Source organism: Tetrao urogallus, assembly GCF_951394365.1.
Source record: "Tetrao urogallus genome assembly, chromosome: 4".
NCBI classification, from domain to species: Eukaryota; Metazoa; Chordata; class Aves; order Galliformes; family Phasianidae; genus Tetrao; species Tetrao urogallus.
This window is the reverse complement of record NC_136817.1, coordinates 59,426,043-59,443,712: the sequence shown is the minus strand read 5'-3', so window position 1 is coordinate 59,443,712 and position 17,670 is coordinate 59,426,043. Positions and strand designations below refer to the sequence as shown.

At 35.4% G+C, this 17,670-nt stretch overlaps 1 protein-coding gene across 1 annotated transcript in view; it reads left to right on the top strand.

The window, feature by feature from the left end:
- The window catches only part of JAKMIP1 (janus kinase and microtubule interacting protein 1), a gene marked incomplete at both ends in the record, with an annotated part of 67,519 nt that overhangs the window by 34,485 nt on the left and 15,364 nt on the right, over nucleotides 1–17,670 (top strand). The window contains 8 exons of the mRNA XM_079535144.1: nucleotides 975–1,037; nucleotides 2,209–2,307; nucleotides 5,324–5,425; nucleotides 7,844–7,897; nucleotides 8,859–8,924; nucleotides 12,419–12,487; nucleotides 15,251–15,328; nucleotides 16,905–17,108. Of these exons, the coding sequence (XP_079391270.1) occupies nucleotides 975–1,037; nucleotides 2,209–2,307; nucleotides 5,324–5,425; nucleotides 7,844–7,897; nucleotides 8,859–8,924; nucleotides 12,419–12,487; nucleotides 15,251–15,328; nucleotides 16,905–17,108 (735 nt within the window). The remainder of the gene's footprint in view (nucleotides 1–974; nucleotides 1,038–2,208; nucleotides 2,308–5,323; nucleotides 5,426–7,843; nucleotides 7,898–8,858; nucleotides 8,925–12,418; nucleotides 12,488–15,250; nucleotides 15,329–16,904; nucleotides 17,109–17,670) is intronic.

Genomic DNA, 17,670 nt, shown 5'->3' with positions numbered 1-17,670 from the left:
GGAAGTTAAAATGTGCTGGCCCACACTTCTTTTACAAGTGGGAAAAGGAATAAAGGCAGTAGAGTGTGAAACTTGTTCTCTATAAGTAGAAAATCAAACTGCAAACTTAAAAAAAGAAAGTGGGTTAAATATTTTTTTCTTATAGCTGACCATTCAAGGCTATTTATAGGGTTTGGATGGCCCGATTTCATTATTTTCTACTGCAGTATCAACATGCAAAATCCTTGCTGACGAAAAGTATCAGCCTTACTTTAGAAAATCACTTAGATTTTAAACAAGTTGTCTTTTTTACCTAGAAAATAATATCATAAAGCACAATGAGCCAGGATGTGCAGATACTTTTCTCTATAGTGAATAGAATGAATCTGGATGTTAGAATCCATAAAGTCTGAATATCTAACTTTGTTTTTGTAATCTGGGGTGTTTGATGAGGTCAGTTAAAGCCACAGAAAAACCTAAAAGCAAAGATCAGCTTTGGAACAAATGATCAAATAGAAACACAGTTTTCAATTGGAGAATCTTATATCATCATCCTTCCTCCATTGTCTTAAATTCCCTGTCACAAACACTGTGTATTAGCCTGATTCTCACTCTTCTAGCAGAGAGCAACTGACTGTATGTCTCTGAAACTAAATTTCATTTGTTTTGTGTAATATTTTTTTTTCTTCTTCTCCAGTTGGATTTATGTTATAAAATTCAAAATCAGATGATTTTGCAAGAAAGTTCTCGGCTTCTTGCAGTGGAAAATAAATAGTTTTGAATTAAGCTAAGTTGATTAAATAAATCTTTTTAAAATGACAAAATATCATAAATATGTGTTTACCCAGAGTTACCATATGTAAACCTTTTAAAGTAAATTGATGAGTGATTGTTTCCTTACATGAGTGTGCAATGGTCTGGAATTTTCTAATTGTACTTATTTGTCTTGTTCAACAAAATATATGTTATCTTCTAAATTTTCTTCTTCCTCATAGGATTCAAAATGGGTTGAAGAGAAGCAGTTGCTAATCAGAACAAATCAGGAGTTACTAGAGAAGGTATATGTTCAGAGTTTGGCAATTTTTTTTTTTTGGCAATTTCTGTGCTTTATCATAAAATGAACGGCAAAAGGAAATGAATGTACATAATATGGGGTCATCAACATAAAAATTGCATTCTTTATTTTTCTCCAGAAACAGAAATTCTGATTTTCTCCAATTAAAGTGCTAATATACTTATGTATTCTTTGGGAATGGAAACTGCACTTTATTGTGGTACTACTACTATGTTGTATAGCCAGTGTGTCTGATCATTCAAGTTTCTGCCAAAACATAACCATGGTAATATGAAATTTTACCAGTTGCACAAAGATTCTTATTGCCAGGACCATTCAAACTAAAATTCCAAAATTATCTGCTCACTTCAGCAGTTTTTTCACATTAAATAATATTAATTCATTGTAGACTGTTATACCTTTTATTGTCTGGAATATTCAAAGCTAAACATCCTCATTGGTCTTTACTAATTTAGGTAGAAAAGTTAGCTGATACTTAGAATGTAACAATTATTTTTGTTCTTAGTAAATGTAGAACAATATTAACACAATAGGAACAAGATAAAGTGCATGAATGAAAGCAACTACAGCTGGACTTGATTTGTCCAGACACATGCATGGCTATTCTAAGTAATTGCACCATCACTGTCTGCTATATCATATTCAGGTGCTCCTCTTCAGTCCAGTTTCACTAACTAAAAAGACCACACAATTAAGCCAGCCAGTAGACCAAAGGTATTAGTTGACATAATGAGGGTCAATTTTGAATTTCTGTTTTATCACTGTTTGTGTCCCAAAGCAGAAATCTGGAAAATTAAAAATAATCGTTAAAAAACCCTCCATTATTCTCCATTATATGTTGTTTTCATAAAGATAAGCAGAACAGTCTGTCCAAAGTTGATCAGTTTTATTCACCTGATTTTAAAAGTAAGCTTGTATTTCCTCACTTGTTTAGATGTAATGTTCATACAGCTTTTCATACTGGCTTCCAAATTACTGTTCTGCTGGTTCTTACAAATACTTTCAGATGTGATGTTTCTTCTTTATGCCCAAGGCAAGGTCCAACATCTAATAAGAAACTCAAGTAACAGTTTTGCCTGAAACTCTGACCCATAACTCAGTATAATTCCCTTTCTGTTATTTACAGGATGTTAGATGTTGTGTTTTTCTCATAGATTTACAGAATGGAACAAGAAGAGCAGCAGCTGAAGAACGAGATGCAAGATGCAAAAGACCAGAATGAGCTGTTAGAATTCAGAGTGCTAGAGCTTGAAGTAAGAGATTCTCTCTGTTGCAAACTCTCAAATGGAGCAGAAATTATGTTTGAACCCAAGCTGAAATTCCTGTAAAGATTACTGATGTCTGGTGCATGTTTAAGGGAAGTCACTTAGGTATATATTTTTTAAATGTTGTATCTTGGGATAATGAGATTGATACCACTGCCTTAATATGTTTTGGAGAGAGTACTCATTCGTGTTTATAAAGATGTAATATAGCTAATATATATTGCATATAGTTTGTTTTACATCTAATAAAATATTTTGTTTTGCAATATTTTGCCTTTTTTATTTGTTTCATTTCCATAACTACTCCTTTCCTGCATGTGAAATCACTCAGTATGTATACTACAGCCTCGTTTGGCATTGCTTCAATTAACACACCTTCTCACATCTTGCATGCAGTGAATTCTAAAGATCTGACACATCCATCACATCAATGTATAATTGCTTTTAATTACACTGATTTAAGATTGACAGCAGTAGTATGAAGTAAAACGGTATCAAAAGAACAAAGTAGTTTTTAAGTAGTTTTTCTTACCTGAAATATATTTTCTGATGGTATAAGATGCTCATGGGATGAAAATAATTTTCACCACTCAGAAGAAGGAAAATAAACCTCTAAGAAAGTCAGCGTTAGAGGTGAGGCACGAGTACAATTTGTGGAAGTGGGAAGTTGCCCATAGCAAACTTTTTTAACAAATTCTGTGAAATAACTGTGAAATTATTTTCATGAATAACAGTTTGAACACGTAGCCTCTGATAATCAATGGTCCTTGTTGCCTTCTAAACGAGACCCACGTAAAATTCAGTGTGAGTAAACAGCTTGTGTGAGATGCAGTCGCACAGTCATACTGTCTGATAACATGTAGTTTAATATCAGAGATCATCAGCCGTCTGAACACCATCTTGAATAAACTCCCGGAACTCTCTCAGAGTCACTTCTCCATAATTTTCATCACCCAGCACGTTTCACCAAAAATCTTGGCATGTGTAACTTTTCTGATAAAGATGAAAACGTCATGTCATCCTGTTGTGTGGACATTTCTCTTTTTCTTTTACCTTTGATATTTCTTAATCTATTTTTAATCATTTATTTTATCAACCATATATCATAGTATATTATATTTAAAATTAAGAATTTACGTTATTAGAATTTCAGTACGTGTTCTGGAAAATAAAAGTACTTTCTAATATATACTCTTTATATTTTATTAAGCAACTGTAGATTAGAATGCTGAACAACTGTAGATTAAAATCCTGAACAATTCAGCTTTCAGAATTTCAGTTACTTTAGAATCTGCTCATTAAAATGTAAGTGTTCTTAGAAGTACAGCAGTCTGAAAAAATGTCCTTGAAAGGAAAATTGCTTCAAAATATTCTTCAGGAAAGTATTTCCCACATACAAAAATCACTTGAAAAGTAGTTCAGTTTAAATGGTCTAGTTTCATTATCTGCCAAATATTTAAGGACTTACTTCACAGGATAACAAGGGGAGTATTTTTGTATGATTGCAGTAAATGACATTTTTCCTTTGTGGGCAAGCATTTAGACACAAACGTGATTGACAACGTGAATGCTTTAGTAAAGTCATGAACACTTCTCATAACCAGAACATTTTTTTCAGAACACCTAAACCGTGTCAGATAAAAATCACATAAATGTAGAAAACAGAACCAGTTCTACATAATTTAACACAAGCAAATCCAGGTGAGTTTAGTGTAATAGCAAGTCACTAATTAAAAAAAAAAAAATCTAAATTGGTAATTGAATTTGGAAAAGAATTAAGCTTCTGTTTTGTCTCTGAATAGCTAGGTCACTTAAATCCATTTCAAAATTATAGAATATAATAGAAAAATATAATATTTTTCTAATAGAAAATATGCTAATAGAAAATATTTAAATGCTAATAGAAAAATTATTTAAAATAGTGATTAAGCGATGAAAAAAATATACAAAATGAAGAGATATATTTCCCTCCATATTGTTGGTCCTAGCTTGACTAGTCAATGAACAAGAGCTGCTGTACTTTGTAACCGCTTAAGTGAATGGGCGCTTCCCACTTGTGATTACCAATTAAAGCACCTCCTTTGTGGTTTAGAAATCAGGTAATGCTTGAACAGAACTTACTAAATTTGCAGCAACTCTCTTTCATTAAAACTGAAACTGAAGGCAATGTTGGCAATGCCTCTTCTTGTTAGGAGAGAAAATCCAGTTTTTCTCGCTTGGGTTCCCATGGCCATAGTGAGCTTGCTCATTGTGCACCCTAGTGCCTTGATTTGCAGTCTTATTCCAGTCATTCCCAGAAATATCTTGAAATTTCACTTAAGTAAGGTCTTATTTGTTGTTTTATTCTCTTTTTGTCTTCTGAAGAAATAATAGGTTGATATTTTGAAGAAACATGAAAATCAAGTAGATGGGTTGGATGAGAATTTATAATTTTTTACTTTTGGCATAAAGGCATATTGCAACATCTGGGGTTGTGCAGTGAATAAGACAGGATTTTACATGTTCTAATCCAAAGGATAACTGTAGAATAGAGTAGATATAGAGCTTTAATTTTTTTTAGACGGAATACATAACCATATTACTTGGTGACAGAGTTTACATTTTTTCCTGCAGTTTCTTATTGCTAAATGATCGCTTTTTTCTTGAAAGAGAACAATAGTTATATAAGACCGTAACTGGAATTAATTATTGCAATAGCTACAATTGCTCCAGTCAATAATTTGGGCGACATAAAAGAGTTTCTTCTACTGAAGTGTAGGTATTTGTTTTGCAAACTCTTTGTGTACATAGAATCAACTGGAACTCAAAATTATTTTGTGTGCTTAGCTAAGCCCAAAGTCTTTCAAGTATGGTGAACACAGGAGGAAATTCCACAAATTTGGAATATGAAAAGAAATCTGTGTTTTTAATGTACAAGTCTTTTTTTTTTTTTTTTTTTTTTTTTTTTTTAATGGGAGATATGTGTTAACCACGCATCTTGTTTTTAAATAAAATCTTTCCTCAGGAGAGAGAACGAAGGTCGCCAGCATTTAATCTTCACTTAACCACCTTCCCTGAAAACAATGGAAGCGCGCTGCAACTGTTCTGTCAGCATGAAGGAATAAAGGTATATGTTGGGCATTAGGAACTGTTGGATAGCCGGAATGAAGAACTTAATATTCAAATGATTGGTTTTCCATTATTATTATCTTGCTGTAGGGAAGAAAATCTGAAAAATAAGTATAGTAAGAAAATACATTTTCAACTTGGTAAAGGGCTTCATAAGAATACATTGTGGTCATTTGTAAGGCTTTTGTAAATGAAAATGAAGACTGGTCAGTTTACAAGCTCTTTAACAGAAGGCTGGTTTCTGTTCAGTCCCTTAATAAGTATAATACTATCAGTAGAGGAAATCGACTGAGAGTGTAGGCTGTGTAGTTCTCTCTCTCTCTTTATATATATATACATATACATATATATATATATATATATACATACACACATATATATGTATGTATATACAGGGAACTGAATCTTTACAAAAAAATTTAAAAGTCACTCTAGTCATGTCCCTAAATCACATTGACTGTCATTAATTAAAATATAGTCACAGACAAGTTTTGGTTGGAAGGGATTATAAAGTTCTTCGTGTTCCAGCCACCAAGCATATCACCTTTCAAATAGAGCCTCCAGAGGATGCCAGATCTGCTATTAACGTATCTGTTATTCTAATTTGCATGTTGACTGTAGCTGGTACAGGATTCATTTTTAACTATTGTCTTCTGTTGCATGAAAGATTTTTCTTTCTTTCTTTCTTATTATTTTTATTACTTTTTTTTTTTCTTTCAATTCTTTCAACTTATTTGCCTGGAAGCAGAGATGGTCAACTCATATGGGCATATTAAATTGTTTGCTTTTAAATGTTTTCAGTTTCAGAGTGATAGAAAATCTGATTTGAGTTTTAAATATTTTTTTTTGCTTCTTTGTGGAAATTAACTAGAATGAGAATTTTGGGTTTAATAGGGCTAAGAACTGGCATGTCTTACTGAATTCCAAATCCTCACCAGTGAAGGATCAGCTAAAGTTTCTGTTCAACATTGTCACTGCTGATCAGAATCATTAGCTTTGACTTCAATTCAGTCCAAATACAAGAGTATTTTAAGCTCTGCTCCATTCTAAAATTACTGATGTGCGCTGTTTAGTAGCTGCTGTGGCATGTAGATGCAATGCTGCAGTGTTGAGGTGGATGGCAAGAGAGGAAGTGTACTTCCCATGATAGACAAATGCAATACATGATTCCTTATTGGAGCCAGAGTATTCTATTTTATACAGACACTCTTCCACAGCTGTGTCTGATTTTCAGGCAATCTTTCAATTCCTTATTAAACCTTACTCACTGGAGTCTATTGGATGTAGAACAGTGAGCAAATATATTCTGATATAGTTTTGTACTTTGCAAGCACAGCTAATTTCACTTCAAAGAAATTGAAAGATCACTCATCCTGACTTCTTGTACCATGCAACTGCATAGCACACAGATGGAAACCAGCATGTAACATGCTGTAAGTAATGAAACTAATGAGCCAAGGCACAGCCATTGGGGAATGCTGATCTCTGCTAAGAAGTGCTGAATATGAGAAGTTGAGGGTGCCAGCATTATAATGGCTGTCTTTTTATGTGTGTATATTAAACATTTTTGGACTAACATCAGCTGGTCTGTACTCATCCAATCAAGCCTTCTTACCTTCAAAAAGCACAACTGCATACAAGCAGTCAAAGGAAATATCCCTGCTCCACAATAATCTGTGGGCCAAACTTGAAATCATTCTAGTATGTGTTGTTATCACAGGTTAAGCAGTTCCAGGAACCTTTCCAGTAACTTTTTACAGTAGAAAATAGAGTTCTGCTGCCTAGGAATGGTCCTTGGCACTTTTAAATCTCATCATCTGTGGATGTATTCCTCCTCTTTTTTTCGTATCAGTGAAGTGTTTGCCTTGGTTGCAGTGACTGGTTGCTGTTCTCTGTGGATACGGGGGTGACTGGCAGAGAAACATGGTTTTCTACTCAGAGAGGTTGTGAGTTAGCAGTTTTTGCAGGAGCACATTTAGCCCTCTGTGCACATTCCCCTCTGCCATGAAAATGCTGATCTGGAACTCTTCTGTTTTGCTCAAGCAGAGAAAAAAACAACAACATACCTTCTTAGTTATTATTTTACTGTCCCTTTAATTTCTATGGCCTGATGTGCTTCACACTCCACACCAAACTGTGAGGGGGAAAAATAAAGGTACTTCATGCCTGTTTATCATTTTTGTTCATTCACTGGTGTACATCAGCAGGATGCACAGATCTCAGGGTAGCTTGCTGTATTCAAGTGACATTTGACTTTGTTTCTGAAATTATCAGTAACGCTTTTGTAGTTACGATGCAAAACTCACGTTTAACTTATTGGCATTTCAAGACTCTGCATGCAAAGGTGCCTAAAATGCAGCATGTAAAACTGTTTCTCACCTTCTTTATAAAAAATAGTATTGAACATCTTTTTCAGGATGTGAATATATCAGAACTCATGAAGAAACTAGATATTCTTGGAGATAATGGGGTAATGATTTTTAATTTTAAATGTAATACTAGCTTTATTGTTGTTTTCAAGCAGTTGGGTTTTTTTTCCACTGCACAGAATAACACATAAGAAAATGTAGAGTGATTTTTATATGTCTCTACTTGTATAAAAAATGTGAATCATCAGACACTACTTATACAAAAGATTTCAGATAAATTGAAGTTAAAGTGTATTTCCTCAAGACAGGATTTGATCATGGCTGAATGACTTGAAAGAAAGGACTCTGTAGTAGGTGCAAGAATGAGGCATAAAGCAGCCTAGGGGAGAAAATCAAGGGAGTCAAAGCCAGAACCAATTTGTATCTCTTAGGTAGTAATAGCAGTACCTGCTGCAATGAGGATGCCTCTGCAGGAGGATGTTTACTGGGAAAAACTGCAAGGATAACTTCCCCTGCATTGCCAAATACCAAATAAATTTCTGGTTATACAGTTGGGGCACAAAGAACCATGGAGATGTTTACAGGTAACTTTAACAGTTTGGCATATTTATTGTACTAATTTTAAGTTCCAGATCTATTTTTTTATGCTGCAAATTGTGTGGCTATTTCTATAGGAGTTGCTCTTTTATATGCCTTTAAGGAATAGAGGCATGGCTCTGAACTGGACTTGAGGGAACCTTCACTGCTGCATAGCTATATATATAATATAGCAAACTGCTATTTTGTATGGCTAGAAAAAAAAATTCAAAATCCTTGACAAAAACAACTTGGTTCTCATGAAATAATAAACAGATGCAAAAGAACTGTTGAATGGTATGTTGAATTAGAGCAGAGATTAAGCACTTTTCTAAATTTTCAGTCATTACACTTTTTCTGAACGTGTTTATAAAGTACTAAATGTAACTTGTTTACTTTGATTCTCTACATTGCAGTTAAAATTCATCACTTGTATTGAAGAATGGATTTCCAATCCAATTTAAAATGCATTTTTTTGTATTTTAGAATTTGAGAAATGAAGAACAGGTTGCAATAATCCAAGCTGGGACTGTACTTTCTCTCTGTGAAAAGGTAGAACTCAGTAAAAATTTTTGTCTGCCTAAAAGACCAACCATGTCTGCTGAGATCTCATGTAGCTTTGTCAGAGAAGCGTGATTTTCCTGTTAAAGGGATCTGGACAGGAGCATATATTCATCCTTACATGATTTTATTGGGATTGTGATGTTTTAAGGTGTAATCTAACATTCAAATAAGATCAATTTAAAAAATAAAAACTTTCTCTGGAGGTATGTCTTAGAATAAGTTACTAAAAAGCCTCTGGACAAGAGCAGCTTCATTCTGAGAAAAGCCTCCATTCTCTAGGGGACTCTGCTGGGCTGTTGCAATGTTCTCTCTAAGTCACACTATTAGTCCACTTTGGCCCACTTCTATGCATGACGGAGAAGCCTGAATAGCCCATGGTCCTTTGATCTGTATAGTGGGCAAAAATAACAAAAAAGTGCAAGTCACTCAACGACTATTTACTTCTCCAGTTACAGACTGAACATAATCTACATACAAGTAATGATGACACTTAAAATGAACTAAGAATAACTTACCTTCCTGTTTTTTTTAGTGAAGGAACTTCACCCCTTCCTTTCATAGTTAACTACGAAATCTTTCCTATGCTTTTAAAATTCATAAACAAAAGTTTAAAATTGAAATCCAAGCATTTTGTTGAATAAGTTATCATTGCTTTAACTGACATTATTTTATTAATCTATTTATCTTAGTATCTCAACTTAGGTAATCTAAATAAAGCAATTTAATATTTATTAACTTAAGTGACTAATTAGTATAAGCAAAAAAATAATAATGAGGAGGACGGCTAAAAGAGCTTTTGACTGTACTATAGCATGAAAAGCATGAGATAATGTTCACTGTCCTTTAAATTCAGTAGGCAGGAGAAGGCTGATTAGGAAAGATAAGATATGGCCAGCCTTTAGGGGTGGGACTGACTTATCATTACTTAATTAAATAAGTCCTTGCATAAAAACTGTCACTCGAATTAGTCAACTTTTTAACTGGTGTCAGTGGTGCAGCTTAGAAAATTCACTCTTATCTGTAAGTTATTTCCAGTAGCAATAGATCACAGCATTAGTTTTGTAAGCAGAAGTAATTCTTCAAATTAATAGAAATACAAAATTAATGGCGATAAAAGTTGTGCTTAAATTTCATTTCAAGTAAAATAGTGAAGTTTTTTTGCTTTGTTTTTGTTTGGTTGGTTTTGTTCATTTGTGGGGTTTATATGGCCATTTCCTAGTTTGCATTAAAGGATTTTTATGGTCATTTTACCATAGAATCCAATTTTTATAGAAACTCAACACTCATTCAGAAAGTTGGAGTCTTTCATTTTATGTTTCCTAGGCAAATAAACTACATTAAATGAATGAAATAAAAATTGTTCATCTTTGGACTTTTCTATAGTTTAATTCAGAGCATCACAGTAACCTAATAAGCACCACCTGGCAGGCAGTTTAATGAAAAGAATACTCTGAGAACCATGAAACTTTTTGTCCTTTTCCTGGTGGGTACTTGAGGTACAATCTAATCAAATAACTCTGTAAGAAAGCACTATCCATATCCAAAATTTACCAAGACAAGGAAGACAAGGAATAGGAGAAAATAGCCCTATGCTGTCTTCAAAGTAAGAAACACAATACCACAAATTTTCTTAAAATTCTATGTTTTACAGCACACGTTGGGGGAGATAAAATGCAAAATAAAATACAAAATCTGATAAACAAGACTAGATTATTGCTTTAATGTAAGTCCTATTGGATGCATTGACAATTTAAGTTAGAAGAAATCTAAAATAAATCTATGCCTTTTCTCTTGTAATGTAACTATCTCAGATGTCCTGCTATGTGACAGATCCTTAGTTATGAGAACCTGTCATATGTAATCACCTTATAATGAAATCTTTGATACAGCAAAGGCATTACAGACATAGATATGCTAGTTACATTCATGTGTGCTAGTTATTCACGCTTAATGTTTATTTCAATCAAATCTATCATACTCAGCCATTAGTAGTAATTTTTTTGGAAATCAAGCAAAGAAGGTTTCTGGGTACTGCTGGAACATTACCAGGAGCTTGCTTTGAATGCTACAACTGATTATGACTCATAAATACTTGCTTGTCCTTTTGTGCCCCTTGGCTCCAGAATGACTTGCATGAGAAGAACTGAATCAAAATTTAGTTCTGCATGTCACCCATAGGTTCAAAAAATTAGACCTCTAATTCTTGCAAACAACCTTTCATTTGCACCTATTGAGGGTTACTGTGAGAGATGATGAGTACGTTCAATTTCTATTGATTTCAAGGGTTCCAAATGCTCACTGTCTTGCAGAATCCTTTATCAGTGGTGCAGTTTTGTTTAGCAATATCTTCCGTCCATCACCTTCAAAGTGAAGAACACAAAGATTATGATGAGAACTGAATATGAGGTTCCTGGTCATTTCTTTCAGCTTTGTATTCTAAGACAAACATACTAAGTAGGTAAAACAAGACTCATTTTTTTATCCATCAAACTCTTGAATAGTGGAAGATCCAAAAGCATCAATTCATTAACTCACATTTTGCTTATTTGTAAAGCAAAATCCTAAATTTAAAAAGTTGATGTGTAATCCTTATTCAAAGAATTAAACTAAATAGGAGCAATCTAGTAAAGTCATAATTATTCATCATCAGTGGCAAAGCTGTGGTTGGACTTAATTGGAACTGGCCCTTGGAAAAGAAGCATTAATCTAAACTGTGCTCTCTGAAAACATTGATCCTTATTGTAGACCAATAAAAAAGAAAATAAATGAATACACACAGAGCATTCCTACTCATTCTAATAAATTCTGAATATAATATAGTCCTGATGATTGTTAATTAAGTAATTAAGCAAGTATCTTCTGTATCTGCACTTAGCTTTTACGATATGTAAAATTCTTCATCCTCTTTTTTTTTTTTTTTTTTTTTTTTTTGCTTATCCCCACAATAAGAGTTTTGTGAGAGCAACAATGTTAACTTCTGTGTTTCCATTTTATCATTTCTTCTACATTACTGATGTTTTAGAAGTGTACCTATTATCAGTAAAGTATCAACTGCAAAATAAAGGCTCAAGCTTGCCACTTTGTCTTTTGTTTGTATTGTCTTCTGGGAAAGTGCAGAGCTAATGCCATCATAATGTTTTTACAAATCAAGACAACAAGCACTGATATATTAAGCTGGGAAAAATCAGGTTGATTTTACATTGTTCACCAAAGTCAATGTTGAATTTTACAGGAGGAAGGAGTCTCTAGTTGTTAGAAAATAATCTCCACATTACTTTTGACTATGTTTCTACAGCCTTCCATTCTGCTTGCTTTCACAACCTGCTTAGTCATGCATTACTTCAAGTGAATAGATTAATATGTCTGAAGTGTATGCCTGGGAACTTTGGGAACAAACTTGGAGAATGTTTGGTGCAAATTTTTCAAAAGCTCTGTTTTTTCACTTCCCATTTTCTCCTTTTTATATTGCTGTGTTCATGCAGTGGTTAAAACAGATAGAGGGAACAGAAGCTGCGCTGACACAGAAGATGTTAGACCTGGAGAATGAGAAGGTAAGGAAGGAACACCAAAAATGTAATTCATTTGGTTAAACTCATTTCAAAAGCAAGTTTTAAGCTTCACCACAGGTTGCTTTGCTGCCTTTCTCTGCTTTACTGAGATTGTTTCATGGTAGAATTTGCAAGAGGTATCCAGAACTGTTTCTTGCTTGTATTCTTTGGAGCGGGATGGAAGTGTCAAAGGCAGTCTGGAGCAAAAATACTAAAATAGACACAAAATAGTACACAAAGGTATAACCTTACAGAGCAGATTAACTGAACAGTGTGAAATTGTGCTTTCTCTTTGCATTAATTTGTCTGGCAATAACATCTTTTTAATCATGCTAGAAGAATTGTCAAGAATATTTCTTTGCTCTCTGATCTTCAGTCTCTGGACAAATTGTAAAGGCCTTCTTTTACTCTAGATTGACAACCTTACCTTTTCACATGTTAAGCAAAGAGTTTTGAAATATTTGCTTCTTTTTATTGGTTTGCCATGCCTGCTGTGCTTTTCATCTTCAAATAGCTTTACAAAAACAATTTAATCCTCACCATCTTTTCCAGGTAGATAGTAATCAACATTACATGCATCTTAGAGAATAGGAAACAGAGGCAGAGAGGTTAAGTGATTTACCCAGAGCCACTGAAGAAGTGTACAAAAAGAGAAGTGCTCAGACTGTGTTGAGCATAGCCTATCATGTTGGCTTTATTTGATTATAAGTATCCTTCCCACATTTAGCATTTGTATTTTTAATTCATTATGGAAAAATGGGAAAGTTTTAGAGAGGCAAAGTGCCCAGAAATATTAGGTTTCTTTATAAATAAGGAATTGGAAAATGACAATTTCTTTCTAACTTAGTTTATCTTCCCATTTAATGTCTGTATTGCTTTTAGATGTTGCTCTCTAATTGTTAAAATAGCAATCTGAAAGTCTTAATTACTGATGGTCTCTAAAAACTGAATTGTGAAATGAGTTTAGAAATAATATTCTATCGTGCCACTGGTCCAGAAGTCCTTGGAGCTCATGTAAAGTATTCAAGATCTCACTCTTGGTCTCTCTCTCTTGCTTTCTTGGCTATCTTTTACAATGGCTTTTGAAGAGGTAATATGACCCAGAGCAGCTGTGCTGCTATTCTGGGATCTACTGGTAGCTTGATTTTCTCTGTAGTCTTGGGCAAGTCAGTTGACTCTACTGTGAGCCACTTGTAAGCAGCTTCAGACCAGGCCTGTACTTTACTTTGCTTTACACAGTACATACTCTACAACAGCCATGAAGCTGTTGCCATAAGCTATGTAAGAAAATAATGTCACCTGAGCAGTTGAGCTGGGATTCGATATAGTATCTAATACCATATTACATTCTTCAGAATTATGTCCGTGAGAGGCTGGAAAACAGGTTCTGCAGCACCTGCAAGAGACCCCTGTCTTTCTAGACGGATCACAGATCCTGTCAAGCATTAATTTGTGGATCAGGAAAGATTTCTTTTAAACCAGATGTTTGCAGTGAGAGTTTGCCATCAGTATTGTTCACAGCTATGCAAATTTTACACTGGCATACGCATGTCATGTGCAATTCCAACAGTTTTTAAATGTTTGAAGGTAAAATTTGACCAAGTAGTTTACTTGGGGATAATCCTCAATATTTTTTTGTATTGTCAACATATATATAGTTTGCAAGCAAGTCCTTCTGTTATATTTGGAAATGGTCGTAGTACTAAAATAAATTGATAGATGTAACAAGACTGGAGACGTTTGCTTTATATACTAATAAAAGCTAGAACAAACATATTAAGATTCCTGTATAAACAAATTGTGATTTATTCTATGTATTACATGCTATATGTATGTCTGCATGGATTGCAAGTGTTTGTTGAGTAGAATCAAACTTTATGATACTAAATTTGATCAAAAGGCCTTTGCTTTCTACCTAGAGAGGAAAATTAGTAAAATCTACTATTTTATGTTCTACTTACTATCACTGAAGCACTCTAGAGGCATGTTTTTCTTGTAGTTTGGCTATTCTTCAAACTGTTTAAATGTTCACAAAATCATACTCTCAGATTCTGAGTTTCACTGAAATATCAGCTATAAGCTATTAATTCTGTGGAAGTTAGTTCATTTGATTTTAAATATATACAAATCCTTGGCATGTCAAAAACATCTTCAGCTCTGCAGCTATAGTCACTTAATCTCTCTGGGCATCACATTACCCATTTTGAATTGGCTTCCCACCTCTACAAGCTGAAAACTGAATTTGTATTCCTGTTTCATTAACGTGTCATGCATTATTGCTGCAAGATCTAGCTCTGGCCCTGCACCTTCTGATATTCTTCCTGGAAGAGGCTAAACAACACAGATTTTGGGTTGTCTCATGATTTCCTTGAGGGTCATACTGGATATTTTCAGAAAACCACTCAAGTGCCCTCACTGCTGTTATCACCACCCCTTCCTTGACCTATTTGTTGCACATAATTGACACTGGATCCATGCATGCACATTTGCATCCACCTCCCTACCTTTGGTTGCAACAGATCAAGGAAGCGTTGTACGCTGATGTAGAGGTCTGTACTATTGGGTACAACTTGTTGATAGCACGCACATATTTTAAGTGCCTCTGTTGTAAACTTGATATCCAAATATCCTTCTGATGAATGTTGTCACTGACTACGGCTTTTCTTTTACTTTCAAGCGGAGAGTTTACATGAAAATGATGGCATTTATGATTCTTCATGAATTAAGATAAAGTACAAACACTTCCTTGCTTTTATTGTTTCTTAGGACCTGTTCAGTAAACAGAAGGGTTATTTAGAGGAAGAACTCGACTACAGAAAACAAGCGCTGGACCAGGCATACATGGTAGGAAAAGAACAGTCATTCAATTTTCATGTTTGAACAGATTTGGTAAAATATTTTTTTTTCTTTTGATTTTAAATAGAGTTCTCTTTTAATTTACCTAGTGTTCTACCAGTCAGGGAAATCAAGTGCTACGTAAATGAGGACTTAGGAAAGGAATTGTAGTATTTAGACGTGTCATGTTTTTTTGTTTTGCTGTTGTTGTTTATAAATTCTAAAATGCATTAAATTGTTGTTAGTACATCTAGAATGGTAAGAGCTGGTCTGTCTGTGCATGAAACTATCCTGATAAAATATACCAGAAATAACTGTAGAACTCCTCCAGTATTACTTTTCCTTAAGCATTTGTGAGTATTGCTGGGAATGCTTATTCTTCCTATGCCCTTTCTTGCTGTGCTGTGCTGTCCTACCTAACATTACTTTTCCTAGTTTTCAAGTGGAATGCTACTACCTTGCCTTTTCTCAGGCTATGCAACACAAAATGAAGCCTTGGGAATGATCTAGGAATTGACAAAACCGCACACTTCACTTTCTTAGTAGTGAGACTTCAGGAAATCAAAATATAATGACACAAAGAACTGTTTATATATCATAAATATTTCCTATGGGGAAAATACTTTCAGGAAAGGAGCAAGGTCTCGTGCTCAGAGCAGATGACAGATGGAAGCAAGCAGGCTCTATTTCTAGCACCCTGACCTTGAGCAAGCCATTTAACCTCTCTGTGCTGCTGCTTATGCATCACTAATATGGATAGAATTACCTACCTTAAAAAGGTGTTAAGAGGGCTAAAGGGATGTTGTCAGATGTTTTTGAACTAAATAGCATTCTATATTGTTTTGTAGAGGGAAATATAGAAATATGCTAACCACAGGAGCAAGAGAAATACTGTCATGATTCCTTTCTTTCTTTCCTCTTGGGAATATGGTTCTCCAGACAGGTTCTCCTGTGCTCTCTGCTTTGTCAAGTGCTTCAGTTTGAGTTGGTGTATTAGAATCTGATAAGCAGTCTGACAAAGAGTGAGAGATTGAGGAGATTAGTGCACCCTGCAGTGTTTCTCTCCTCGTTGCTTGCAGTCATAGGTAACAAAGGGAGTGAAGTCGATATTGAGCAGTGGATAGCAGGACAGTAAGGCCAGAGAGAAAAGGCACTACTATTTTTGTTGTTCACAGCTTTTTTTATGTATGCTACGGGCTTTTCATTTTGTAGAGTGACTTGGCAACTCAGTTGCAATAGAAGGGAAACTTTCAGTTTTCGGTGATTTTGTAATTTTCGGTGTCGGGGGTCTGGGTGTCTTGTCACATATTAAAAGCAGACCTATCACCCAGGAAGAAATTAATCATTTAGTAGAATAGAAATCAGCCAGGTGTGTACTGGTGCTGGGTGGTTCTGCGCACTGTGTGTGGAATGCTCCTCACTGCTCATGGCTGCTGCTTTCTGTCCTGTTCCTGTCCCGTGTCTGTGTCCTTCCTCCCTCCTGCCCACGGCTGTGCTCGCTGGCCTTCTCCTCGAGCTGCGGGTGGGTTGTGTGCTTGCTGGGTTCAAACGGCAGCCTGTCTGTATGTGATTTGGGTTGCCTTAGAAAATCCAGGAGCTGGAAGCCACGCTGTATAATGCCCTGCAGCAGGACACGGGAAGGCGGGCGAGCGAATCGCTGACTGAAGCCCAGAGGGAGGATTTGCGGGCTGCTGTGGAGAAGGTGCGGCGGCAGATCCTGAGGCAGAGCCGTGAGTTTGACAGCCAGATCTTGCACGAGCGAATGGAGCTTCTTCAGCAGGCCCAGCAGGTAATCCCCGCTCTCTCTGCACCCTCCTGTCAGCGTTACTCTGTGGTGGCTGCCACTGCCCGTACAGCAGCATCGCACTGCAACTTGTCAAGTAGGGCTTAGTGTATACCTTGCACTGCTCCCTCATCAGGGAGATGGGCAGTGAGAGGACACTGTGGGCCTGGGCATGGTATGCACGCAGAACGAGCCACTGTCTCACTACAACGTCCTGTTGCACAGTCTGCTTCTTGTGTGTAGAACTACAGTCATCCACAGGATTCCATGGGGGGGATTATTGCGAGTTTAAGGCTTATGTTAGGAAAAGCCAGAATGGAGAGAAACTTGTATGCCTTAACACTATGAAAAGTATTAACAAGCCTTCATTAACAAGCCTTAGCATTGGTTCAGAAATGCCTTGTCTCCTTCAGGACAAACACAACATAGATGGAGGGAAATTCCTGCCTTGTGGAAGTGTGGTAATTGTTTATTAAATAATCCTTTGTATGATGATGGGTCTTTCTGTTCAGATATTCATGGAGAGGAGAGAACCGCATGGCTTAGTGAGTTAATTATTCCAATAGGA